The 27,786-nt window shown below is 51.9% G+C and overlaps 1 protein-coding gene across 1 annotated transcript in view; it reads right to left on the bottom strand.

Moving 5' to 3' along the window:
• The window catches only part of KCP (kielin cysteine rich BMP regulator), an 88,595-nt gene that overhangs the window by 49,400 nt on the left and 11,409 nt on the right, over positions 1 to 27,786 (bottom strand). Inside the window, exons 4-19 of the mRNA XM_063134496.1 lie at positions 20,527 to 20,795; positions 18,262 to 18,445; positions 16,393 to 16,460; positions 14,993 to 15,163; positions 14,641 to 14,737; positions 14,013 to 14,095; positions 12,973 to 13,066; positions 12,577 to 12,662; positions 10,491 to 10,667; positions 8,602 to 8,695; positions 6,629 to 6,711; positions 4,430 to 4,523; positions 3,039 to 3,118; positions 2,795 to 2,894; positions 1,652 to 1,737; positions 186 to 279 (exon numbers count right to left, since the gene is read on the bottom strand). Of these exons, the coding sequence (XP_062990566.1) occupies positions 186 to 279; positions 1,652 to 1,737; positions 2,795 to 2,894; positions 3,039 to 3,118; positions 4,430 to 4,523; positions 6,629 to 6,711; positions 8,602 to 8,695; positions 10,491 to 10,667; positions 12,577 to 12,662; positions 12,973 to 13,066; positions 14,013 to 14,095; positions 14,641 to 14,737; positions 14,993 to 15,163; positions 16,393 to 16,460; positions 18,262 to 18,445; positions 20,527 to 20,795 (1,860 nt within the window). The remainder of the gene's footprint in view (positions 1 to 185; positions 280 to 1,651; positions 1,738 to 2,794; positions 2,895 to 3,038; positions 3,119 to 4,429; positions 4,524 to 6,628; positions 6,712 to 8,601; positions 8,696 to 10,490; positions 10,668 to 12,576; positions 12,663 to 12,972; positions 13,067 to 14,012; positions 14,096 to 14,640; positions 14,738 to 14,992; positions 15,164 to 16,392; positions 16,461 to 18,261; positions 18,446 to 20,526; positions 20,796 to 27,786) is intronic.

Here is a 27,786-nt window from a genome sequence, read left to right as displayed (position 1 = left end):
CTCTGCAGCGCTGGAGAACAGTTGCTTGAGGCGGCTCAGACAAGTAAGCCAAGCTGCATACCCAGGAAGGGGGTAAACCTCCGTGGGGGTCACTGGCCACTCTGACCTGATAGAGGCTGTACCGAAACAAGATCTAGCTCTTCACTAGGGTGCTCTGAAGGCAGATTCCCGGGTTCAAGAATCACCTTTGCAGACTGGGCAGCAGCGCTCTGGGTCCCGGACTGGTTGAGAGCATCGCATGGGTGGGCAGAGCTCCTCCTGGCACCGGACGTGGCCATCCTGGGCGAGACACAAAGCAGGACGTCAACGAAGTGCGCTGGGGCACCCTAAAAGACTCATAAGAACATCGGAAGAGGCCTGAGCATGGATCAGACCGAAGGTCCATCTAGTCCAGCGCTCTGTTCATACAGGGGCCAACCAGCCGTCGGCCAGGGGCCAACAAGGCAGGACATGGTGCAACAGCACCCTCCCACCCATGTTCCCCAGCAACTGGGGCACACAGGCTGACGACCTGATACTAGAGGCAGCCCAGAGCCATCAGGGCTAGTAGCCATCGATAGCCTTGGGATATAGATTAAACGTTATGGATGTTTCTAAATCGTTGCAAGCTGCCTTTTGGTGCGACAGATAACTTTTCTAAGTACCTTCATCCATACATGAGAAGACTAACACATTTACGGTGACCCGGCCTTTTAACCCTCTTCTGAGCGCTTCAGAAAGCGTCCCAACACTTTGCTCTCCTTCACACCCACCCCAGCTTAGAGAATGCACCACCACTTGACCACCAGCTTAGAGATTTTATTTTTTTAAAAAAGTTAGACCGGTTTATGGAAGATACCGGTTTGTTAAGGGCCATTGGGCACATTAGCTAAGATGAACCTCCATGTTCAGTAGCAGTGTACCACAGAGTGCCCGATGCTGAGAACAAACCGTAGGGCAGAGGTGCTGAACCTCTTTCGGCCTAAGGGTTAGGGTGACCACATGGAAAGGAGTACTGGGCTCCTGTATCTTTAATAGCCGCATAGAAAAGGGGACGTCAGAACGTGTCCTTTGTATGCAGGCAGCACCTGGTGAAATTCCCTCTTCCTCACAACAGTTAAAGCTGCAGGAGCCCTGCCCTCTTTTGTATCTGGTCACTCTAGTATAGCGCCTGAAGCTTTTAACTGTTGTGATGGAGAGGGAATTTCACCAGGTGCTGCAGGTATGCAAAGGACACCTGCTGACATTCCTTTTTCCATACAACTATTAAGGATACAGGAGCCCGGTCCTCCTTTCCACAGGGTCAGCCTATTCAGGGAGTCATTTCAACTTTTTAGAATGGGGGAAAGCTGTAACCACCATATGACGGGTGGTTGGGGGAAAAGGGGTGGGACCAAGGAAGGGGGCGTGGCTACCTGGTGAAACCTGGGGGGGGGGCAGTTTTAGCCCCCAGGCCTGAGGTTAGCCACCCCTGCCTTAGGGGCTGCTGGCGGTTGGCTTCCTGTCCTGCTTTTGAGCTTCGTTGGGAACAGCCCTGCACCAATGCCATTGTCATCATTGGCACGAGGCTTAAACGGATGGGAGTGCGTGAGGAATTTGGAGAGAAACGGGTGGGGGGAGGCACCCCGGCTCCTTCCCCACTACCACTGCCCCCCTCTCCTGCCCCACTCACCAAGCATGTGCAATGCAGGCAGGGGCTGCCCCTGGCAGGGGCGAAGGTCTCCCCGTTCTGGTAGAGGCGCGCTTCGAATTCACACACTGGCAAACGGGATTTCGAGAACGAAGAGAAAGACACGGGAGGTCAGCCACGGCGCCCTTCCCACGTGACCTTTAGGACAAGCCCCCCCCTCTGCTCTTGCCTGCCTCTTAGCCCCCTCACCCCTCTCTCTGAGCCCCTGGGAACCCACCCACTATTTCTGCCCTCACAAGAGAAGCGACTGTGTGCAGGAGGGCCCACACGACAGCCGGGCGCCGAAGTGCCCGTGCCCCCTGATCCTCTCTGCCTCCCTCGTCCTCCTCCACACGGTTAGTTTTTGTTTGTATGTATGCAAGTCTTTTCAGAAAGCCTTTCAGGGCAGAACACCCAGGACTCCAGAGCTGGCTTTTGACTTACTAGCTCAGTCAAGATGAGACCTGGGAAGGACGGAGGCCCTCCTTCCTTCCCTCCCTCCCTCCCTGCTGCCCTTTGTGGCAAATCAAGGGCCGAAGAATGACAGACAACTCCGGGCATCAAAACCACTCCTAACCACCACCCCTATCTCTGGGGACCCCATTGATATTTATTTATTTTATTTGTTACATTTATATACCGCCCCATAGCCGAAGCTCTCTGGGCGGTTCACAAACATTAAACAGCAAACATTAAAAGTATACAAAATTTAAAATCATAAAAACAACAGTATAAAAACAACAGTATCCATTTATAAAACAACAGTTCTGGGGGATCCGTTAAAAAACCAACTTAGCGTTGTTCAATGGTGTTAAATACCTGGGAGAAGAGAAAAGTCTTGACCTGGCGCCGAAAAGATAACAGCGTTGGCGCCAGGCGAGCCTCATCGGGGAGATCATTCCAGTTGGGGGGCCACCACCGAAAAGGCCCTCTCCCTTGTTGCCATCCTCCGAGCTTCCCTCGGTGTAGGCACTTGGAGTAGGCAACATTTCCACCCTGTGGATGTTGTCAGTTCACGTCCTGCCCCCTCCCTCCCTGGACTTGCAAAAAGCCGGGTGTGTTCATGGACCTCCACCTACAATCAGGGTCAGAGATCTGCTGGGGGGGGGGGGGGGCTGCAGAGGAAGGAGAGTGGGCAGGACTCACCATCACAGGACGGGCAGCACTGGCCCAGGCGTTTGCCAGGATGGCTACAGGGTGCCGGTGGGCACTGGGCAACCGCTCGTTCGCACGACACCTCCCCGGACTGTCGAAACAAGCGGAACGTGAGCGTGGTGACTCCCGGGCCAGCTGACCCACCCCGAAGCCGTTTCCGCATTCTGAACTGGAGCAAAGTGGGACGGAGGAGCGCCCCCCACCGTCCCTGTAATGCAGCCGGGGCCAGACTCACCGCACAGGCGCAACGCTTGCAGGGGTCCCTGCTGGGCACCGTCTCTCCGCTGTGGTACTCCCGCCCTTCCCAGTGGCAACCTGGAGGCACCAGGAGAGGAGGGGTTTGGAACAACAAGGCGTAAAGTTCTGTGCCAGAGCCAGCTCCGGCTGCATCCTTGGGAGGCACCAGCAGGGGGCAGCCTTGAGTCGGTACCGCGGCCTCTGGGTCTCCATCCATCCTGTTTCATCCAGCGACGGTTAACTTGTGGCCCTTCAGAGCTTGCTGGACTGCAATTCCCATCTTCTAGCCAGTATGATGAGGGATGATGGGAGTTGCAATCCATGAACATCCAAAGCAGCCTTCCCCAACCTGGTGTCCTCCGGATGTTTTGGACTCCGACTCCCAGCCAGCATGGCCAATGGTTGAGAATGCTGGTAGCTGGAGTGCAAACAGTCTAGAGGGCACAAAGTCGGGGAAAGCTATTCCAGATGTTGTTGGAGTGCAATTCCCATCATCCCTTATCATGCTGGCTGATCTAATCAAAGGCAGTCGTCAGTATCCCAGGAAGCCGCTTTCTCTACCCAGTGGGTTCCCTGCTGTGACCTGCAGCGGCTCCCCGGGGTCTCAGGTGATCTCACCTGTTCCTTCCTTCCCTCCACGGGGTGGGGATGGAGCCTTTTTCGGCTAGTGTCCGCCCAGGCAGCTCCCAGCCAAATGTGCCATCTCCATTTCCAGGTGCTGCTCAGTGAACCTCCGGCGTGGGGGAAGGAGGCAGCCATCCTTGGCAGAGCGCGGGGCTGGATGGGCCGTTAGCCCGGCTTAGCTTTTTGCCCCACCCCACCTATTTACAGCCCCCGCAGCCACAAAATGTGGCCTTGTTTGCCTCCCCCTGAGATCAGTGGTGGTGAAGCAGCACCAGGGATCCTAGCGACACAGCCGGGGGGGGGGGCACCTTTTATCCACAGAGTTGCTGCTGTCATCTGCCCCCCTGCCCCCCCCCATGGAATTTCTGGTTCCCTCTGAGCTTAGCTGCAACCCTTCCAACAGCTGAGGAAGGCATGAATTTCTCCAGCTGCAATATATTCTTCCCCGTTGTGATGCAAAGTCTTTTGTGGTGGTTTGGGCAATCAAGGACTTTTAAGACCCACTCACTTTGCCAAACTCCTCTTCCTGGAGGAGAGGAAAAGGGGCGTGTTGATGTGGATCGAGATCACTGCCTGCATTTTGGACTTCTCCTTGGGGGTTTGCGTGTCATGCTGCACGCCCGCACTCCAGAGTTGACTGCTGCGCAACATTGCTTCCCCATTCCAAGAGGAACTTGGAGAAACCCTTCCCCTGCAGCCTACAGAAACCCAAAGACCCCCACTCTCAGCACCCACCCACCCACCCACTCTTTCCACAGGACTCACCATCACAGACAGGGCAGCAAGTGCCCGGGCGTGGGCGGGCTGGGTGCCGGCACAGGCTGGCACAGTGCCTCTTTTTGCAAACCGCATTGCCTTCCTGTGGGGAAAGAGGGAATAATAATAATAATAATAATAATAATAATAATAATAATAATATTCCTCTTTGCCCAGGCATATGGCAGCACATCTTAATCACCCACATGTGTAGGTTTTTTTAACGGTTTTTAAATTTTGTATACTGGTTTTTATCTTAATTTTAGAATTTCTGTAAACCGCCCAGAGAGCCCTGGCTATGGGGGCGGGATATAAGCGTAATAAATAAATAAATAAATACATACATACATCTCTTCTAGGTGGTGTACAAAACACTACCCCCAAGTAGTGCAATAACCCTAAAATGCCATCTAAATGAAACAGCAAACAGTCATAAAACAATTTAAAAGGCAGTAAATTACCAACAGGCAAACTGGTAAGGTGGGGGCTAGTCACACTTCTACTGGGTTGGGGGGGGGGAGGGAGGAGTTCCATAAACGGGAGGCAGTAGCGGAGGGGACTCCCGCCCTTGTGAACACGTAATGTGTGAAACTGGCACCTTTCAAGGGGAAATTGCTGTGCAGCAGGACACCAAAGGGGGTTGGATAAATTTCTGGAGGAGCAGAAGGCTATCAATGACTACTAGGCCTGGTGGCTAAGTGCAACCTCCAATATCAGAGGCAGTAAGCCTGTGTGCACCAGTTGCTGGGGAACATGGGCGGGAGGGTGCTGTTGCACCACGTCCTGCTTGTGGGTTTCTGTTCAACAGCTGTTTGGCCACTGCGTGAACAGAGTGCTGGACTAGATGGACCCCTGGTCTGATCCAGCATCAGGGCTCTTCTGACGTTCTTGTGCACCCCCCCTCCAACAAAAGTATGATCTTATTGCTAAGGTAGGGTGACCCTATGAAAAGGAGGACCGGGCTCCTGTATGTTTAACAGTTGCATAGAAAAGGGGGTTTCAGCAGGTGTCCTTTGTATACATGGAGAACCTGGTGAAATTCCCTCTTCATCCCAACAGTTAAAGCGGCAGGAGCTATACTAGAGTGACCAGATTTAAAAGAGGGCAGGACTCCTGCAGCTTTAACTGTTGTGATGAAGAGGGAATTTCACCAGGTTCTCCATATATACAAATGACATCTGCTGAAATTCCCTTCTCAACACAACTGTTAAAGATACAGGAGGCCGGTCCTCCTTTTCATAGGGTCACCCTAGCTAAGGTAACTTCTGCCTTGAAGCAAAGTCTCTTCTCCACTTTTGGCTTCCTCTAAAACCAGACTGTGAAGTTTCAGCAGCAGAACACAGGAAGCACCAGAGAGAGAGAGAGAGAGAGAGATTTGCCCTGTAAGAGGTCATTACTGACTATCGCAAGCAGCTGTGGTCGCCCTGAAGGAACCCTGGACCCTGCCTCATCCAGTCCCTTGGACCAGGCATCCCAGTATGGTGAACACTGAAGGGCACCCCATAGTTCCCTGAGAGAAGGGCTCTGTCCAGTCCATGCACCTGGAGTGTGTGTGTGTGTGTGTGAGAGAGAGAGAGAGAGAGACCCACAGCAGTGGGGAGAAGCAGACATCCAACTCTCCCTTCGGCCTTTTCATCCCCCCTGGCTTCAAACTGGATGGACTCGAAGCCACATGCTGGTCAGGGCCTTCGGCCTGTAAAGGCTGAAGTTGCTACTGCAGGCTTCAACCACAGGGATGCATTAAAAATAATTTTAATTAATGTGTTTTAAAAAACAAAACAGCCCCAGGTGCGCATCCCTAGGGTCCCCTAAACATGAACGCCAAAAGCTGCAGGCACCCAGTTTTCATGGTCTTGGTGCAATGGCAGCACTGGACAGTCAAACAGATAGATGCTTTTCTTATTCTAGATTGTTAATTAATTAATTAATACCCCGCCTTTCCTTTAGAAAATGGTGTAATAAAGAAGACTAGCCTGCATGGAAACCTCGCTTTTGACCCTGGAACCACTAGATGGCTTAGGAAAGGCACCCTGTGCAGGCTCAAAAGTACGGCCTCCCTTGGTGGTCCTTGATTGGTGTCAGGGCTGACATCATGGTTAAGCCCAGGGAAGCTCTGATCAAATTAAGCTCTGGAAACACAAGAGGGGAAAGAGAGTCTGAGAAAGAAAGGGGGTGCAAGGGTCCACCAGCGCCACCTTCTGGCCTTACCAGGCACTTGCACCTCAGGCACGGGTCCGTGGCAGGCGTCCACTCCTCATTGTGCTCACGGCGGGCACTTCCGTCCACACAACCTGTTGGATGCGGCGCGGAGGGGGAGGGGAGAGAGTCATTAATGAGGGCTGCTGGGGGACACCTGCACTAGGGTGACCCTATGAAAAAGAGGACCGGGCTCCTGTATCTTTAACAGTTGCATAGAAAAAGGGATTTCAGCAGGTGTCTTTTGTATGCATGTCGCACCTGGTGAAATTCCCTCTTCAACAGAACAGTTAAAGCTGCAGGAGCTATACTGCAGCTATACTGTGACCAGATTTAAAAGAGGGCAGGGCTCCTGCAGCTTTAACTGCTGTGATGAAGAGGGAATTTCACCAGGTTCTCTATATATACAAATAACACCTGCTGAAATTCCCTTTTCAATACAACTGTTAAAGATACAGGAGCCCTGTCCTCCTTTTCATAGGGTCACCCTACCTGAACCCCAGATTGAGCTGGAAACTTGGACGGATTGAAGGAGACAGGGAGAGCACCGCTAATGCAAAAGGTCTGTCTGACCCCGTGGCTTGCTTTATATTATTATTATTATTATTATTATTATTATTATTATTATTATTATTATTATTTTATATAGCACCATCAATGTACATGGTGCTGTACAGAGTAAAACAGTAAATAGCAAGACCCTGCCGCATAGGCTTACATTCTAATAAAATGTACTTATTGTACTTATAAATTTATGAGTCCCAAATAGGGCCCTCAAGGCAACTTTCACTTCAAACTTGAAACGAATTTGAAAACTTCAAACCCAATTTGAAAGCCATAAAACATCCCCAATAGCAGAATTAAGCGCAGGAGAGAATCTTAAAACCAGAGTGTGGCGCTAATACATGGACAGGCCGTGTTTACTCAGACGTAAGTCCCACTGCTTTAAATAGGACTTACTCCCAGGTAAGTGTGCATAGAATCATAGAATCGTAGGGCTGGAAGGGGCCTCTAAGGCCATCGAGTCCAACCCCCTGCTCAATGCAGGACTGCAGCCTTAAAATACTGAGAATCCACATGGAACAAAAACATTTTAACGCTTAAAATCAAACCGTAAAAGGACTAGCCTAGTTTCCCTTGGGAGGGAGTTCCTCAGGCAGGGTGCTGCCACAGAGAAGGCCCCGTGTCTCAAGTTCCCACCAGCTTAACCTCTCTTGACCGGGGTGGGTGGGGGTGGGGGACAAGTAGAAGGGAATAAAAATGAAGCACACAACCCAGCGGGAAGTTCTCCTGCACAAGTTCTTGCACACATTTCCTTGCCTTTATTTCCATGATGCAGGTGCAGGAGACCTTCCCACTGGACTGAATGCTGTATTTGCCCCACACTCAAGGCACATTTAGCCATTTTTCTTTTAAAGTAGGGCAGCCTGGTCCGGAACACCATTTCCCATCCCCCTAAACATACAACGAAGCTCTTCCCCCACCCCACCCCACCAACTCCTGTCTATTCCAAATGGATTAGAGCCAAAATGAGTATCCCAAACTGGTTAAATTTCCCAGTTTTACAACTTCCGTTCCAAATGTGAAGTGGAGGCTGCATTTTAAATATGAAATTGTATCTTAAAATGAAGACCCTGGGGGCTTTCAACTCATTGACAACTCCTGATAGATGCGGTAGGTATCAAATGTGAAATATAATATGCTGTCACTTATGGAATACCATTGCATGTCAGCGATCAACTACTGTCAAATACTAACACTGCTGCATGTCAGCTATCTATCCGGGATTGTCAAATGCTAACAGCCATTACATGGCGACTTTCAAAAACAAATATCAAATATTCAACAAATTTGGGGTCTGTTTCACATCAGAATTTGGGGTGGGGCGGAATATGCTGTTCCTGCCCTTGAAAAAGGCAAAGGTTAAGCTGGGGATGGAGCCTGCTTGGAAGGGGTTAAGTCAGAGGCTGGCCTCTTCCTCTCACCCTGGCAGTGGGGGCAACATTGTCCGGGGACTTCTTCCATTGTGGTACAGTCCAGCTTTGGGCAAATGATGGGGGAGCAGATAATGTTTCCATCCTGGAGGGGAGAAAAGAAAGGCAACATGAAAGGAGCAGGCACTTGGTTCGATCACAGATCCATCACTCACCTAGGGATGGGGAGGCCATAAGGCAGGGCTGCCCCCTATCGACAACCTCCCACATGCTCCACTAAGGATGCTTAGAGATAGGGCTGTGCTCCGCTTCGCTTCGGGTCGGAGAAGCGGATCGGGGTGCTTCGCCTCCCCTTAAGGTGGAGGCGAAGAGGATCGGGGCAGCAGCGGAGCGTCACGGAGCGGATCGAGATGAAGGCGGATCCTTCGCCTCGATCCGGATCTCCGAAAAAAGTGAAGCTGGTGACGGGCCGCAACGGACGCAGGTAAGGGGGGAGGAGGGCCTTACCTGGCTCTGGTGCTGCAGTCTGTGCAGCGACAGCAGAGGAGCCAAGTAAGGGGGCAGGGGGGAAGGGTCTTACCTGTGTCTGTCGCATTCTGGCAGCGGCTTCAACTGAGCCTGAGGATTCAAACCGGAAGACCAGGTCGCTGCAGCCTGATCTTCCAGTTTGAGTCCTCGGGCTCAGTTGAAGCCGCCGGCGGAACGCGACGGATGCAGGTAAGAGGGGAGGAGGGAGGGGGGCCTTACCTGGTGCTGCCCCCGCTGCTGCGGAGCTCCGATTCGGAGCCGGAGCTCCGCAGCAGAGCGGAGCGGACCATAGGCGAATCGATGCGGGGCGGATCGGGTGTGGAGCGGATCGGGGAGTCCATGCACAGCCCTACTTACAGAGCAAATTGCACCAGATAAATAATAATAATAATAATAATAATAATAATAATAATAATAGTATTTCTTACCCGCCTCTCCATCCTGATCGAGGCGGGGAACAACAGTAAGTATAAAATACATAAAATACTGATTAAAAACATAGTATACCTTGTTAAAACTTCCTAAAAAAAATCCTAAAAGCATCCTAAAATTCCACTGGATAGGCCTGCCGGAAGAGATCAGTCTTTATAACTTTCTGAAATGCTAAAAGACAGTTAAGTTCACGAATCTCCTCCGGCAGGCCATTCCACAGTCTGGGAGCAGCAGAAGAGAAGGTCCTCTGGGTAATACCTGTCAGCCTAGTTTTGGCTGCCTGAAGAAAATTCTTCCCAGATAACTCAAGAAACTGAGCCAAGCCACATGCAGGACAGAGATATTGTCCCATTCCTGCCAGCAGGGGAGCTAAGGAGCATAGGAAGATAGATGTTGTTTCAGCAAGGGCTAGACTCCAACAGAGCTGCCTTATTGGTGAAGCTTCTGTCCCACCCCTGCCTGGCTTGCCATTAGGGCCCTGATCCAGAGCATGCTTCCTCCTCATGAATAGGGCTCAGGAATATCTGACATGCTGCCAGACGAGCACGGTGTAATCAACTCTGCACCGCCATCCAGAGACGCTACTGTCTGCTCTTGGTGGGCCTGGGGTTAGGGGGAGGGGATGGTGCAGAACCTATCGGAGGCACCATGAGTGGGGCATCTTCCAGGGTGGTCTCAGGTGGGTCATCGGCATCCTCTGACTTGACCCTTGCAAACACTGGGGTCAGCGCTAGGGTATTAACGTCTGAAGTCACGTCCAATTCCTGGGTGGTTCTATCAGGAAGGTGGTGGGACATGACCGATACCTCCCGCTTCCCCAGGTTAGAAATGAATCTGAGTTGTGCAATATTCTTTCTTGACCTCCAATATGGGCATCAGACCTGTGGCGTGAGCGAAATCCAGCCCTCGTTTCTTCCTGGGACGTCCCCCTCAGGGACGACACGTGGCTGACCAGGCCTCCCGCCCCTCGAGACACTCACCTTACAGGCACACCGTTCGCAAGGGATGTCGCCTGGGATTTCTCTGCCGCTGGGAACCAGCTGCCCGTGGAAAAGGCAGCGGGTGCAATCCGGGCAGCAGGAGCCGACCGCCGGGGGCAGTCCGTGCGTGCAAGACGCGGAGCACCGCTGGGCTGGGACGCACGCCAGCTCCCCCGCCTAGAGAGAAGAGAGGCTGTCCGTGTCTCGTGGCAAATCCGATCGCGTTAGGCGGACGAATTAAAAGCGGCATATTAAAAGCCAACCTGTTGCCCTAGGACAGACTCCCCCAACCTCACGCCCTCCAGATGTATTGGACTGCAACGCCCATCATCCTCTGGCTGGGGATGATGGGAATTGTGGTCCAACGTACTTGGAAGGCACCAGCATCACAGGGCCAAAAGATGTGGGTTTGGCCCCACACACCTGGATTTTAAAAGAAAGGTGAAAAAAGCTGGCATGCCGTGCCGCTTGGGGCCGTGGGGAGAGGGCTTTAACCCTTTGCTTCCACTGTGATCCCGATAAGAATCCCCCCCCTGCGGCTACACAATGGGTGTTCTCAACGGGAGGAAAAGCTTGGCGAAGAGAAGATTGAGGGGAGACATGAGAGCACGCTTCAAATACTTAAAAGGTTGTCACACAGAGGAGGGCCAGGATCTCTTCTCCATCCTCCCAGAGTGCAGGACACGGAATAACGGGCTCAAGTTAAAGGAAGCCAGATTCCAGCTGGACATCAGGAAAAACGTCCTGACTGTTAGAGCAGTACAACAATGGAATCAGTTCCCTAGGGAGGTTGTGGGCTCTCCCACCCTAGAGGCCTTCAAGAGGCAGCTGGACAACCATCTGTCAGGGATGCTTTAGGGTAGATTCCTGCATTGAGCAGGGGGTTGGACTCGATGGCCTTGTAGGCCCCTTCCAACTCTGCTATTCTATGATTCTATGGGGAACCGTTGCTGGCGTGCCCAGCTTCCCAGAGATATCCATCCCCCTGGGTGTTTCCAGGAACAGCATGCTGCTGACCGAGCTGACCCCTTGGTCTGACCCAGCAGGGCTCTTCTGACGCTGGGGGTGAACTCCAAAGGAACTATCCAAGGATTCAGAACCCCACTGACATTGGAGCCACCAGCCTCCACTGGTTTTCATTCTAAAAGATAGAAACGCCTCCTATAAGGGCTTTGCTACAACAGTAAGCACTCTCAGCTAAAATATACTGGCATTGGGGGTATTTTAGCCCCACCCCCTTTTGGCTTTGGACACGCCCTCCACTGGAATGTGCTCCACCCACTCCCGAGGTCCTCCGTAATGGAATTCAGACTTTGGGCTGGAAGGGGTTCAGATCCCACCCCCTTCGCCCCATCAGCCAAGGAACTCGCTGGGTGACCTTGGGCCAGCCCTTCCTTCTTCTCAACCAGTCCTACCTCACAGGGCTGCTGTGAGGATAAAAGAGAGGTAGAATCGCATAGGCCACCGTGAGTTTCCTGGAGGAAGGGTGGGATAGAAACGCGACAGAGAAATATTACGTGTTTACAGTAAACGTATCTACTGGGAGAGGTCAGAGGGAGCTTCCCTGGGCGATGTGTTTGCACACGAGGAACTCCGGATCAGTGGCGGACGGACACAGGGCCGGATTCAAACTTGTTGTGGCCCTAAGCTATAACGTGAGCGAGGCCCCTTCCCTCTTCAACAAATAATAAAAATTTTAAAATGCAAAATACGGGCTGTACAATTAAACAGATTTCAATAGTCGTGTAACTTCAAGAGTAACAGAGTTGGGGGGGAAATCCTCAATCTCTTTGCGATCAGAGGCACTGAGTAAGGGATCCCTGGAGATAATTTAGACTGACCCCCATTCACATAACACTATTCCCCCCTTCTGAAGAGGTCTTCATTTTGTGTGATGGCTTCCCGGTGGCAACGTTGTAAACGTGTTTTTTCTTTCTTTCTTTCTAACGCGACAAACTGTAGCTTGTTTAGCTTGTACGTAAATCTGGGCCTGGGTAGACAAGAGGGTGGAGGGAAGCCTCCTGCTGCCCCCCCACCCCCCGGGTGTTGGGGGACTGCATCACCTCCCCCCCCCCCCCGCACTCACAGAACAGGAGCAGCGGCGACATCCGTCCTCTGAGGTGACCACCTGCCCCGGCTCCAGCGGACGTCCGTCCAGCTCACACACTGATCCTACAAGGGGCGAAAGAGGGATCCCCTGCTGTTTTAAGGGGCAAATCCCTTGCCCTAAACATGCCTCTGCCAGATCCTGGCCACCCCGCTGCTGGCAGAAGCCAGGAAATGGCTCTGAGAGAGGTTTGCGCCCTGCAAGGGCTTCCAAGCGAGGCCTTCTGCCAGCCAGTGCCTTGACTCCGTCACAGGATCTGGTTTTCAGGTGTGGGGGGGCAGATGTCCCGGCCCTCCCCCTCCCATGCTTCCGCACTGCTTCTTTCAGCCGGGCTCTCTTTCAGGTCTCTGTGCTGGTAAGCAAACGGCAGCTCACCTGGGCAGACGAGGCAGCACTGGCCAGGTAAAGGGGCGGGCTTGGAGCATCGGTTTGGCGGGCACTGGACGGGGTGGCATCGGACCAGGCTTCTCTGGAGGGGGAAATGGAAGAGGGTGGGTCGCGTGCTTTCCCTCTCCCCCACACCTCAAAACTAGGCTCGTTAGAGCAGTAGGACCATGGAACCCATGACCTGGGGGGGGGGGGGCGTGGACTCTCCCATACTGGAGGCCTTCAAGAGGCAGACGGACAGCCGTCTGTCAGGGATGCCTTAGGGTGGATTCCTGCAGGGAGCAGGGGGCTGGACTCGATGGCCTTAAGAGGCCCCCTCCAACTCTACTATTCTATGGTTCCATGAACCCTCAAACGCCACCTCCACCCCATCACCAATTCAGGCGACACACCTGTTGACTCAGGCGTCTTGCCCTCTGTTCCCATGTGTGTGTGTGAGGAACAGTTGCAGTGATCAAATAGCGAGGGGGAGAAAGACGCTCTGCACATGCTCAGATGAACTCTCACACAGGGCAGAATTAATGCATGAATTTTATGCATTAAATTTTATAATGCATGAATTTGATAGAATTTTATCTATCGCAAAATTCAGTTGCCATGACCTTCAAAGAACAGGGATCTATCTGTGATTTTAAAGTACGACACCTAGGTGGAAGCCCCCCACATCCAGGGGCAGGGTAGTGCTGGGTACCAGATGTTGGAAGGACAAATCACGGGCGGCCCTCATGCGTCCTGCTTTGCCGATGGGCTTCCCAGAGACATCCGTGGGCCACTTTTGGAAATGCAGCACCAAATGGGCCGGTGGGCTGATTCCGTAGGGCACCTCTTACAAACCCTTCACATGTCCCAGGGCTGAATTTTGGCACTGGAAACAGGTCCTGGAGCTCTGCTCTGATGTTCCAGGGCACACCCCCTTTGCCCATTTTCCAGCCCACTCCCCTGGTCTTCCAATCCCTGCCCCACTGTGGATGCCGGACGCTGTGCCCCTTACCACAGCCGGGGTCTCTGCCCTCTCTCTCCTCACTCACCACACAGGAGCAATTCATACAGGGGTTCGAGGCGGCCACAAAGACGTCCCCCTCTTGGTAGCGCTGTCCGTCGTATTCACAACCTGCAAAAAAGAAACCAACCAGGGTACAACGGCAGCGTCCCGGGAGGGGCACGCCGCCCAAAGGCATTTCTTTCCCCAATTTGCTCTTTGTTATTTCAAGTCTATTGCTTCATTTATTTACTGAAATTGTTTATACGCCCCCCTTTGTTACCAAATTCCAGGCTGGTGTACAAAATCCATTTATAAAAAAAAAGTGAAACAAAAATCCGTAATAAAAGCAAGGTCTCCAACAAAGGACTCCAACGTTAAAAGCAGCAAACGCTGGGGTTGAACAAATACGGTTTTTAACAGGTGCCACAACCAAAGAGTCCCTCCACGGATGTTGTCAAATGTACACGTCCAAGTGATGGGAGGAGGAGGAGGAGGAGGCCCTGATCCGTAGGTCTCAATGAACTCGGCCTGGTAGCCTGACCTGAAGTGGTTTAGGGCCTTGCATGTCAGGAACATCACCTTGAACTCGGCCTGGTAACGGATCAGCAGCTTCCTTGGGCAAAGGTGTGCTTGGGAGGGCTTTGATGGCACCTGCTTGGAGTTTCCGCTCTTACCTGGACGGCAGACAGGACAGCACTCCCCAGGCGGCGTGTAGCGCTCTCGGCACGAAAGCTCCGGGCAGTCGACAGCTTGGCATTGCACGGTCCCTGCCTAGTGGAGTTCCGGAGAGAGAGGAGGGGAGGCTTGCGGAGACGGTCACGAAATAGCACCTGCCCAGGAGGAAGGCCGAGGCTCCACCCTCTCCCCAAAGCCCCGCCCCATCTGCCGGGAGCCTCAAGGCACATCAGCCCAGCACCCCCCTCAGGGACACGTTCCACACATGCCACAGTACAGTGGATGCGAGCATTTATTTGCCAACTCTGGCCAACCCCGGCTCGGCCAGCCCTTTAGTTGCACCAGGCTCACCTGGCAGACGCACCGGGTGCCGTGTTCCTCCAGGTAGGCCTGTCCGTCCTTCAGGAGGCGCCCCTTGTACAGGCAGCCCCCACACTCCGGGCAGCATTTACCCTGCGGGAGGACGGGGTGCTGGCACGGAGCCGGGGCGCACTCTTCCGCCTTGCAAAACACTTCGCCATCCTAGAAAGAGAGAGGCACACGATGCGCTGAGATGAGGGAGGGTGGGGGAGAGAGTTCCGGAGTTCTCTGGCAGGAGATGAAGCCATTGCCGCCGTCCCCACACTCTGCACGTGCTCTGGTCCCAAGCGTGGGCATGTTATCAGGGCAGTGGAATCAGAGGCAGGTGGATGGAAGGAAGGACTTCTGCACACAGCGCAGAGTTAAATTATGGAACTCACTACCACAAGATGTAGTGATGATGGCCACCCATTTGGATGGCTTCAAAAGGAGGTTGGATAAATTCCTGGAGGAGGCGAAGGCTATCAAGGGCCAGGGCCGGTGCTACCATAGAGGCCACTCAGGCGGCCACCTAGAGTGGCAAGGTAAGAGGGGCGCCGGCACAGCGCAGCACTCACGCATGTTGGCTGTGAGCCGCCCCGGCCCGAGGATTCAACTGGGCCTGGGCGGGCGAGATGGTGCCTCGCGCCCGCCCAGCCGAAGCGAAGCCAGGGACGCTGGGGTGGGGCGGCTCCACGTCCAGACTTCTGGAATGCACCCAGAAAAGAGAGAAAGAGAGAGAGAGAATGTATGGGTGAATGGGGTGCAGGGGGTCTTTGAGTGAATGCATGTGTCCATGCGTGTGTTTGTTTGGAGTAAGTGATGCTGAGTGTGTGTGTGCGCGCGTGTGTGAGTTGAGGGGGATGATTTGGAGGTGACATTCCTATTAAATAATGCATTTTAGACCCATAGACGTTCCTTTCCAATTTGTTTGCTATAATTGGCATGGCGTATTTCTTGCACTTTAAAATAAATTTAGCAGTTTCAAGTTTTGTGCTTCTTATTTTTTCCCGGGAAACATACGTTCTTAAAAATCAAAGTTGGCATTTTTTGGGGTGTGTGTGAAAGTAGCTCACCTTGCCTAGGGCGCAAAATAGTCTGGCACCGGCCCTGTCAATGGCTACTAGCCCTGATGGTTGTGTGCCATCTCCAGTATTCGAGGCAGCAAGCCTGTGTGCCCCAGTTGCTGGGGAACATGGGCGGGAGGGTGCTGTTGCACCATGTCCTGCCTTGTGGGTCCCTGGCCGACGGCTGGTTGGCCACTGCGTGAACAGAGTGCTGGACTAGATGGGCCCTTGGTCTGATCCAGCCTCAGGGCTCTTCTGATGTTCTTATGGTTCCAATGGGCACCCAGGACCTGCCAGGACAGAGCTGCATGGGGTGGTACAGCCCTGGCCAGACCACCTCCTTACCTCACATCGGCAAATCCGGCACGGTTCCGGCTTCCAGCTCTCCCCCTCCTTTCGCCCGTCCACGCAGCCTGTGGGGAGAGATGTCCGTGCAGTCATGGGGGAAGCTCCCATGTCACCCCACTTTGGGCCCAATCCACCGGGGCATTCCCTTGAACCCTTCTGGGTTCCACAATTCAAGAAGGACGCAGACAAACTGGAGCATGTTCAGAGGACGGCAACCAGGATGATCAGGGGTCTGAAAACAAAGCCCTATGAGGAGAGACTGAAAGAACTGGGCATGTTTAGCCTGGAGAAGAGAAGACTGAGGGGAGACATGAGAGCACTCTTCAAATACTTCAAAGGTTGTCACACAGAGGAGGGCCAGGATCTCTTCTCGATCCTCCCAGAGTGCAGGACACGGAATATGGGGCTCAAGTTAAAGGAAGCCAGATTCCAGCTGGACATCAGGAAAAACTTCCTGGCTGTTAGAGCAGTACGACAATGGAACCAGTTACTTAGGGAGGCTGTGGGCTCTCCCACCCTATTATTATTATTATTATTATTATTATTATTATTATTATTATTATTATTGCACCATCAATGTACATGGTGCTGTACAGAGTAAAACAATAAATAGCAAGACCCTGCCGCATAGGCTTACATTCTAATAAAATCATAATAAAGCAATAAGGAGGGTAAGAGAATGCACCAGACAGGGAGTATAAAAGTCAGAACAATTCAAGTTTTAAAAGCTTTAGGAAAAAGAAAAGTTTTTAGCTGAGCTTTAAAAGCTGCGATTGAACTTGCAGTTCTCAAATGTTCTGGAAGAGCGTTCCAGGCGTAAGGGGCAGCAGAAGAAAATGGACGAAGCCGAGCAAGGGAAGTAGAGGCCCTTGGGCAGGCGAGAAACATGGCATCAGAGGAGCGAAGAGCACGAGCGGGGCAATACTGTGAGATGAGAGAGGAGAGATAGGAAGGAGCTAGACAGTGAAAAGCTTTGTAGGTCAACAGGAGAAGTTTATATTGGATTCTGAAGTGAATTGGAAGCCAATGAAGAGATTTCAGAAGTGGAGTAACATGGTCAGAGCGGTGAACAGAAACCAATGGACTGATGTGAGAAGAAGGAAGTCCAGTCAGAAGAAGGTTGCAGTAGTCCAACCGAGAAATAACCAATGCATGAACAAGAGGCCTTCAAGAGGCAGCTGGACAACCATCTGTCAGGGATGCTTTAGGGTGGATTCCTGCATTGAGCAGGGGGTTGGACTCCATGGCCTTGTAGGCCCCTTCCAACTCTGCTATTCTATGATTCTATGAACACAAGGCCTGATGGAGCCAATGCAAACTCCAAAGAAGGGCACTGTGGATCGTCACATGCCCAGAGGAACTTAGTAATGCTCCAGCATAGCTTTTAGACTCAAATAATGTGCAAGAGGAAGAGTAAGGAGGGTTAACTACTCTGGTTTAGTATAGCCGAAAATTTTGTAGTTTAGCGTTAAACCCCAAATAGTAAACAGAAGTGGATAAAGAGGAGTCATCACAATGCTAGAATCTCAAGCTGTTATCTTATTAGCTAAGTTCGTAATACCTGCTTCGGCAACTGCAATTCTTTTACTTAATCTTGTATTTGCATTTCATTCTCTTTTCTTGTAACCACAGATATATATATATATTGTACTTATATAACCACCATGCCACTTGCTTAATTTTGCAGTTTTTACAATAAGTAGAGTCTTGACTCCAACCATGTCTTTGGTGATGTTTGTCGGCTGGGATTAAACATTCGTCTGTTTGGTTTAGCACTGGTTACCCACGGGGGTGTTTCAAACCCACTTGGTATAGGTTCTGAGGTTTAAAAGGGCCAAATTTACAGTCCCCCTCGCGTTTACTCACCCAGGCAGTGCGGCCGGTCACGTCGCAACGAACACTCCGGTTTGCCCTGAATGCACGTGCAGGCGGTACACGGGTCTTTGTCCCAGGAAGCGCTGTCCTCATAGCGCTGCCCCTCCCAAAAGCACGTCAGCCGCCGGCACTCACAGTCCTCCAGGGACTTCACGCGGCCCAGCAGGTCGGAATTCTACGGAGGGGAGGTGTGTGAGTGAACAAGCCGTGGTTCGCCTGGGCGCTGACTAGGAATGCAAGTGGGTATACCTGACGGAACGCCTCTCCCGACATGAACCTACCCGTACACTGCGCTCAACATCTAAGGTCCTCCTCCGAGTGCCTACTCGGAGGGAAGCTCGGAGGATGGCAACAAGGGAGAGGGCCTTTTCGGTGGTGGCCCCCCGACTGTGGAACGATCTCCCCAATGAGGCTCGCCTGGCCCCAACATTGTTATCTTTTCGGCGCCAGGTCAAGACTTTTCTCTTCTCCCAGGCATTTTAACAGCATTTAACAACGTTAAGTTTGTTTTTAATGGACCCCAGAATTGTTTTTAAATGGATACTGTTGTTTTTATACTGTTTTTTAATGTTTTTGATGGCTTTTAAATTTTGTATACTTTTAATGTTTACTATTTTTAATTGATGTAAACCGCCCAGAGATCTTCGGCTGTGGGGCGGTATATAAATGTAATAAAATAAATAAATAAAATAAATATTCCTCACCAGTAAGTGGAGAATTTATTTATTTATTGCATTTCTATATCGCTCAATAGCTGAAGCTCTCGGGGTGGTTTACAGAAATGAGCACTTAGCACAGAAATCTGTATGATGCAAAGGCAGCTTTTATTTTCATTTTCTTCTTTTTAAAGCCAAGTTTCTAGTCCTTACGGTGGAGGTGGGAAAGCACAACCACCAGAGCCAGTGTGGCGTAGTGGCTAGAGCAGCCTTCCTCAACCTGGGGCGCTCCAGATGTGTTGGACTGCACCTCCCAGAATGCCCCAGCCAGCTGTCAAGAAATACTTTTGTAAGCCGCTGTGAGAGCCTTTTTTGGCTGAATGGCGGCATAAAAATCCTTAAATAAATAAATAAATAAATAAATGAAACGTAAGGACTCGCTGAGGACAACGGCTAAAATGTTGGGGTGAGTGAAGGAGGGTTGTGAATCTCTAAGGCTGTAGCTGCTGACATTCTAGATTTTCATGCTTCAGGTGGGCTGCGCCGGCTGGATCTGTTGCTGGAATGCGCTTTACTGTGTTAGGCTGCAGGCATAGGGCCAGCAGAGCGCCTCTGGCAGTGCCCCTTTGCCGGCTTGCTGCTGAGCAAGAGGGCCGTAGGCTTTTCCTCTGACATCCCGGTTAAATATCCCAAACGGAAACAATGACATCAACATTCCCAGCCATTATAGTGACAAAAGAGCCCGTAGGTCACCTGACCTGACCTTGGATGCCCGTTTTGTGTTCGTCTCCAAGTTGTGCCCGGGGCAGGAGTACTGCATTTGCTCCCCAGTCTAATGGGGGTGCTGGGGACGGGCCAGAACCCTTCATTACTCCACCTGGCCGCCAGGTTTCGTGGAACAGGTGGAAACTGCCTTAGGGTCCGGCCTTCCCCCCTCGGGATCCCCCCCCTGGCCCGATGGGCACAGCGCTCGTATGAGCGCTGTGCCCAGTCCGTGGCTTTTCCCGGCTACTCGCGAGCGAGTAGCCGCAAAAAGCCACGGACCTTGCTAGATGTTCCGCAGCCCCGGCCTGAGGCCGGGGCTGCGGAAAAGGCACACCATAAGCGACTTTGCTTATGGCGCGTTAGGGGAGGCTTCAGCACGGCCTGACCCCGGATTCCCCTGTGCGTCGTCTGGACGCACAGCAGGGAAACCGGGCCTCACAGCGCGCTAAGGCCTTGTCTAGCAAGGCCCTGTGACTGTTGTGATGAAATTCGAACTGTTGTGATGAAGAGGGAATTTCACCAGGAGCCCTGCTCTCTTTTGTATCTGGTCACGCTAGGCAGGACTCCTGCAGCTTTAACTGTTGTGATGAAGAGGGAACTTCACCAGGTTCTCCATATATACGAACGACACCTGCTGAAATTCCCCTTTCAATACAACTGTTAGAGATACAGGAGCCTGGTCATCGTTTCCATAGGGTCATCCTAGGCTGGGTGGGCCATTCTAAAGAGGTTCTTATTCATTCATTTCATTTCTATACTGCCCAATAGCTGAAGCTCTCCTGGCGTTTCACAGAAATCGAAACCACGCGGGTCTTATGTGCTTGCTGCCCCTCACCTGCTCTTTCACCATGTCCAACATGGTGCCCAGCCCGTCCACCAGCTCCTCCAGCCTCCGGATCCTCTCCTCCGGGCTGGCCATGTTGGGCGGCGCTGCCCCCGGGGGCGGGAAGTCAGACTCGCTGGGCTCCCGCTGGTAGTGGCGGATGTCAGTCAGGGCCGGCGGCTCGAGGAGTGGCGGAGAGCCCAGCTCGAACAGCTGCCTCTCGGTCAGGTCCATGTAGCGCTCCTCAAGGCCGATGTAGGGCAGAGGCGGCAGGTCCAGCTCTGTGGGTCAACGAGACGGCAATCAAGCTAAAGAGGGAATGGGGCAGCCGCTGGGGGGGCAGGCATGGAGGGCTCGTTCACCCAACGGCGAGTCCAGACCGAGCCCCGGGCAAAGATGCTTTGGTTGGACCTGAGGCAGAAAAGCCGAACCACACCTCCTGTGCACGAAAATAACGCCGTGCAGAATCACAGAATCATAGAATAGCAGAGTTGGAAGGGGCCTACAAGGCCATTGAGTCCAACCCCCTGCTCAATGCAGGAATCCACCCTAAAGCATCCCTGACAGATGGTTGTCCAGCTGCCTCTTGAAGGCCTCTAGGGTGGGAAAATCCCGTGGGAAAATCTTTCCTACCAGCCCCCTTGAAATGGATGGGCTATAAGTTCTGTGGGTCAGATGTGTGCCGGTCTGCCAACTCCGATGGTGATGCAGAACCCATCCTTTGAGCTGGTCAGCCCTCCTCAAAACCCACCAGGGAAAGAGAGCCATGCCAAACGTCAATGCGAGGAGGCCATGCTTCACTGTGCATTGAGCACCGCACGTGCAGTCGAAGCTGATTTTTATAAAAATAAAATTAAAAAGCTTCTTGGTTTTGTTTCGATTACATCTGCGGCATGAGGATGGCATCGCCCTCCTGGAAGCTGACCCAAACCGGGCCATCACACACACACACACACAGATCCTTCAGGAGACAAAGGGCCTCAAACATATGAAGTCCAGGACTTTTGGGGGATGTGAACTTCAATGCTCCTAAAACAGCGTGCACAGACAAAAACATTTAAAAAATGATTCTGGGCACAGGATCCAGCACATTTTTTGCAATCAAAAATCCGGCGGCAAACTGCTTAAAAAGGAAATATCAGCTTGTTTTCAATTTCGCTTGTTTTTCTGCTGCTGTGCCACGAAATTCGGCAGTGGGGCAGAGGCGGGGTGGGTGGCGTGGGCCTGAGAAAGGAGGCTGCCTGCATGCCGCCATCAGCTTGTGTGTTGACCATCCCTGATCTAGATATTTTTTAAAAAATTCAATTTATTTAAAATATTTCCTCATTGCCTTCCAGGGCAGAAGCCCTTCCCAAGGCAGCATACAGAATCAAAGACATAAAACGCATTAAAAAGTACGCTCCTGGTCGTCGTGATTACAAAGACCCCCTTGCAACTTTGCAGTTGAGAGTTCAGAAGTCAGAGAAGAGGACTTCCAGGGGCCGCGACACCACAACGCGCAGAATAAATGCCAACGCATTCAAGGAAAGCCAGAATAAATCCGGCACACACCCACACCCGGAAAGCAGGGATTCGTTATGCAAATGCAATTAATGCGCATGGCTTCTTCTTGGGTGTTTTCTTTGTTTGTCTTACACCCAGAGGAAGCAGCCCTGGCTCTTATCCCGTGGGGCCAGCTGTTCAGGGCTAGAGGCGGCAGCCCCCTAACTGTGCCGGATGACGGAGCCAGCCGAGGGGAGCAGGGCTGGCACAGGGTGGGCTCTGTCTGGCTAATCATAGAATCATAGAATAGCACAGTTGGAAGGGGCCTACAAGGCCATGGAGTCCAACCCCCTGCTCAATGCAGGAATCCACCCTAAAGCATCCCTGACAGATGGTTGTTCAGCTGCCTCTTGAAGGCCTCCAGTGTGGGAGAGCCCACCACCTCCCTAGGTAACTGGTTCCACTGTCGTACTGCTCTAACAATCAGGAAGTTTTTCCTGATGTCCAGCCGGAATCTGGCTTCCTTTAACTTGAGCCCGTTATTCCGTGTCCTGCACTCTGGGAGGATGGAGAAGAGATCCCGGCCCTCCTCTGTGTGACAACCTTTCAAGTCTTTGAAGAGTGCTCTCATGTCTCCCCTCCATCTTCTCCTCTCCAGGCTCAACATGCCCAGTTCTTTCAGTCTCTCTTCATAGGGCTTTGTTTCCTATGAAGCCGTTTGCTTTAATGAAGCCGCTTGCTCAGCTCCTCCATCTCCAGAAGGAATTCCCCCCTACGGCCTGACCTCGCTCCGGTGCCAGAGCCGCCTGACCCGCTAGCAGCTGCCGGGAGCAGCGGGCATCCGAGGGAGACAGCGGGAGGCCTCGACCCTCCACTCAGGGCCAAGCGGAGGGACGGGGGACCGCAGGCCGGCCTGATGCCGAGACCTTCCCCGTGCCCTGACCTCGCAGGAGAACCGAAGACAAGCAGCACTCAATTAGCCGAAGGGGCACGCAGGGGCCAGCCAGCTCCAGCTCATTAGCAGCAGCAGTGGCACGGCTGGGATGCGGGCGGAGAAGGGGGGCATCGGGGATTGCGCCCAGCTGGGGAGGCAGGCGGGGGGGGGGGGAGGCATCAGGCTTGGGCAACCTGGGCCGAGTGGAATCCGCTCCGGGACAGAGGGTCTTCCGACGGGGCTGAACAAGGCAGCCTTGTTCTCAGGGGAGCAAGGAAGCCCCTGACCCATGCCGAGGGCAGGCGGGGTCGTCCAGACCCCAGGAGGACTGCAGCAGTGCGAGGGCCGGACGGAACTCAACACCATGTGCGCAGTTAGCAATTGCGCAAATTGTACTTTAAAAACAATTCACACAATTGCACGCCCCCTCCCGTCCCCCAGGGATCCTGGTGGGGGAGGGAGGCTTTAACCCTTTGCCCCTGGTGTGGCTCCAATCCGGAGCGGCCCTCCTGTGAGTCCCCTTTTGAGCCTTGCGCAGGCATTTGCTGAGCGCATGAAGGGGGGGTTGAGGGGCTGCTTCTGAATCGCCCCCCAAATGGAAATGTACCACTCCAAAAAAAAAGGCGGGGGAAAAGAGGGCGGCGAATGGCATGACATTGGCACAGGCCAATTTATATAGAGCGATGCCAATTTAGAAAGAAGGGCTACATAGAAATACAGCCCATCTCTCTCACCCGAGACCAGGTGCGGCGTGAGCCTCTGCCTCTTCCTCTTCCTTTGGCTGGCCAGGTGCCAACGCTGGAGGGTCAGCCGTTCTTATGGGCCTGGATCTTTAAACTGGAATCAGATAGGATGTCCTTTCAGACAAAGGATGTTTTCAAAATAGAGGACAGCCCCCCTGTAAAAGAGGACACATGGGCTGAAGTGGGCTGTGCCTGCCGTCAAACCCCATGTGTCCAGCTGAAGTGGCTAGAACAGAGCCTGTGTGTGCGTGCGTGTGTGTGTGTGTGTGTGCAAAGTTTAGGTGCGTAGCTAATGCACGCATGATTGGGGACCTTTCCTTGCATCATGCACACATGTGCAGGCTCTGCTCAGGTGAGTTTGGTTCAATGCGCAGAGGAGCTGGGAGCAGGGAAAGGAAGCCTGATCCAGATTCTGACCTTTTCCTTTCCTTCCTTGGTTTCTTTCTCCCACCAAAACAGATTGTTCCGACCTGGACTTCCGAGGTCTGCCATGCCTTTTCCTCCAAGGGAGTTCTTCCCGCTTGGGAAACGGGGAATAAAACTACCTAGCTGACGCATCGTGACTTCTGAGCTGCATCGCCCGGGAAGCCACGAACCCAGAATGCGCGGAGCCTCAATGAAGCTGAACTTCCATAAACCGCTTAGGGATTGTATTATATTAAGTGGCATTATAAATAAATAAATGCATACATACATAAATACAACCAGGATGATCAGGGGTCTGGAAACAAAGCCCTATGAAGAGAGAATGAAATAACTGGGCATGTTTAGCCTGGAGAAGAGAAGAGTGAGGGGAGACATGAGAGCACTCTTCAAATACTTAAAAGGTTGTCACACAGAGGAGGGCCAGGATCTCTTCTCCATCCTCCCAGAATGCAGGACATGGAATAACGGACTCAAGTTACAGGAAGCCAGATTCCAGCTGGAGATCAGGAAAAACTTCCTGACTGTTAGAGCAGTATGACAATGGAGCCAATAACCCAGGGAGGTTGTGGGCTCTCCCACACTAGAGGCCTTCAAGAAGCAGTTGGACAACCACTTGTCAGGGATGCTTTAGGGTGGATTTCTGCATCGAGCAGGGGTTTGGACTCGATGGCCTTGTAGGCGCCTTCCAACTCTGCTAGTCTATGATTCTATGATAAATAAATAAATACGCCTCGAGAGCTAGTTAGGCTCAGTCTGTAGCAGGCCCAGCGAGGGTTTCACATGTTTGGCCTGGAGGTATGGGTTAGTCTCATGACCTGTGGAAGCCTCTTTTCCAGGTAATTGGTCAATTAATGCTCAAGGTTTCTCCCCCCTCGCCCCCACCCTAATGGGGGGCCAAGAAGATGCCAAATTCCAGACATGAGGCTGAGCAGGATAAATCTCTGAGATACGATAAATGCCAAGTTCTACATTTAGGAAATAGAAACCAAATGCACAGTTACAAGATGGGGATACTTGGCTCAGCAATACTACAAACGAGAAGGATCTTGGAATTGCTGTAGATCGCAAGCTGAATATGAGCCAACAGTGCGATATGGCTGCAAGAAAGGCAAATGCTATTTTGGGCTGCATGAATAGAAGTATAGCTTCCAAATCACGGGAGGTACTGGTTCCTCTCTATTCGGCCCTGCTTAGGCCTCATCTAGAGTATTGCGTCCAGTTCTGGGCTCCACAATTCAAGAAGGACGCAGACAAGATGGAGTGTGTTCAGAGGAGGGCAACCAGGATGATCAGGGGTCTGGAAACAAAGAGCCTGAAAGAACTGGGCATGTTTAGCCTGGAGAAGAGAAGATTGAGGGGAGACACAATAGCACTCTTCAAATACTTCAAAGGTTGTCACACAGAGGAGGGCTGGGATCTCTTCTCCATCCTCCCAGAATGCAGGACATGGAATAATGGACTCAAGTTACAAGAAGCCAGATTCCAGCTGGACATCAGGAAAAACTTCCTGACTGTTAGAGCAGTATGACAATGGAGCCAATAACCCAGGGAGGTTGTGGGCTCTCCCACACTAGAGGCCTTCAAGAGGCAGTTGGACAACCCTCTGTCAGGGATGCTTTAGGGTGGAGTCCTGCATTGAGCAGGGGGTTGGACTCGATGGCCTTGTAGGCCCCTTCCAACTCTGCTATTCTATGATTCTATGACCTGAGAGACTTGGGATCACAAGGACGTAGGAGGAGGAGCCTGTCATGTCTAACCCTAATGCCCCTGTGTTGGGAGAAGGTGTTTCAGGTAATCAATCAGAATCAGATTCATAACTAGAAGACGCAGTGTCAGACACCACCCAGCCTGGGCCAGTGGGGGAGGAAGCTCTCACGGAAGAGGCCTCAGCTGGGAGTTGCCCCCCTCCCGAGCTGATCTCTTCAAGGCCAAATCCTACAAGCTCAGTGGGAAGGGAGGGAGCTTCCAGGGATGAGCATTCTGATGTGCTAACGGATGCTAGGGTCCGCCGGAAGCTAAAACGCTCAGGGCGGACAGAGGCCGTGAGAAAGTCGGAGAGATTACGCCAGAAACGGCCACCGCACCAGCTGCTTTAAAGTTATGGACATTTGAGAAGCTATTTCTTTTCTTTTTGAATGGACAATTTTCTTGCTTAGTTTTGCCTAGGGGGTCGTTTCACAGCGGTGGCGTCTATACAGGTCAAAGAGACGTTTGTTGCTTGAAATAAAGCTCTGTAGATCACTTAGCAAGTTCCCTCATTTCTCCTCCCATTGAAAGCACGTGCAACTGAGAGACATGAGACAGCCCTACCGGACGGATCTAGCCCTGGCTAGGCTGTTTTGCGACACGTCTCTGGGAAGCCCACAAGCACGGCCAGAGGGCAGCGAGGCCCTGCGGCCGCTGTCCCCTAGCAAGTGGCAGGCAGAGGCCCACTGCCCCTCGGACGCTGGGCAGGCATTCCGCACAGCCTTCGCTTCAGGGGCGCAGAACCGCTTTCATCCCTGAGTCCCAATTCCATTCCAAAGAAGCTCGGGGTGGGGTGGGGGGCGTATTGCAGTGACAGGCAGGGCTGAACGCCAAAAGGAAAAGGCCCCCAAATACAAAAAAAAAAAACCCAAAAAATTAAAAAAGTGCCAGCATTTTCTACCTTAAATTTTTTGCTGCTAGTAAATAAGTCAATTAATATGTTTATTGCTCAATCCACAGATCATTGCAACACATACAAACTTGACATTTTGCTATACTATACATGATGAAAATTACATACGGTTAAAAATTACAGAGCTATCAAAAACGTAACATGCATTACTAAAAGGATAGTAAGATAGGAGCACAGCAGACATACGGAAACCTTTAATTGTTACTCAATGACATTACATTTATATGTCTGAATCTTTATAACAACACAATCCAATTGTATCTAAAAACTTTGTTCTGCATCTATTAGCTTTCACTGCAAATAGTGCAACCCTTTGTATCACATATGGATTGGTTGAATATAATAAATAACTCAGTTTTTCCTTATGATTCTATAACTATCAATCATTTGGTGATTTCCTGGGTGTGTTTTTTTAGCATTTCCCCCGTTTTCAAATGGGGGGAAATGCTAAAAAAACACACCAGGAAATCACCAAATGATTGACAGTCATAGAATCATGGAATAGCAGAGTTGGAAGGGGCCTACAAGGCCATCCAATCCAACCCCCTGCTCAATGCAGGAATCCACCCTAAAGCATCCCTGATAGATGCTTGTCCAGCTGCCTCTTGAAGGCCTCTACTGTGGGAGAGCCCACCACCTCCCTAGGTCATTGGTTCCATTGTCGTACTGCTCTAGCAGTCAGGAATTTTTTCCTGATGTCTATCTGGAATCTGGCTTCCTTTGACTTGAGTCCATTATTCCGTGTCCTGCACTCTGGGAGGATCGAGAAGAGATCCTGGCCCTCCTCTGTGTGACAACCTTTCAAGTATTTGAAGAGTGCTCTCATGTCTCCCCTCCATCTTCTCTTCTTCAGGCTAAACATGCCCAGTTCTTTCAGTCTCTCTTCGTAGGGCTTTGTTTCCAGACCCCTGATCATCCTGGTTGCCCTCCTCTGAACACGCTCCAGCTTGTCTGCGTCCTTCTTGAATTGTGGAGCCCAAAACTGGACGCAATACTCTAGATGAGACCTAACCAGGGCCGAATAGAGA

The sequence above is a fragment of the Elgaria multicarinata genome, chromosome 9 (assembly GCF_023053635.1).
Source record: "Elgaria multicarinata webbii isolate HBS135686 ecotype San Diego chromosome 9, rElgMul1.1.pri, whole genome shotgun sequence".
In the NCBI taxonomy this organism is placed as follows: Eukaryota; Metazoa; Chordata; class Lepidosauria; order Squamata; family Anguidae; genus Elgaria; species Elgaria multicarinata.
The sequence above is the reverse complement of the archived record's forward strand: the minus strand, read 5'-3'. Positions and strand labels throughout refer to the sequence as shown.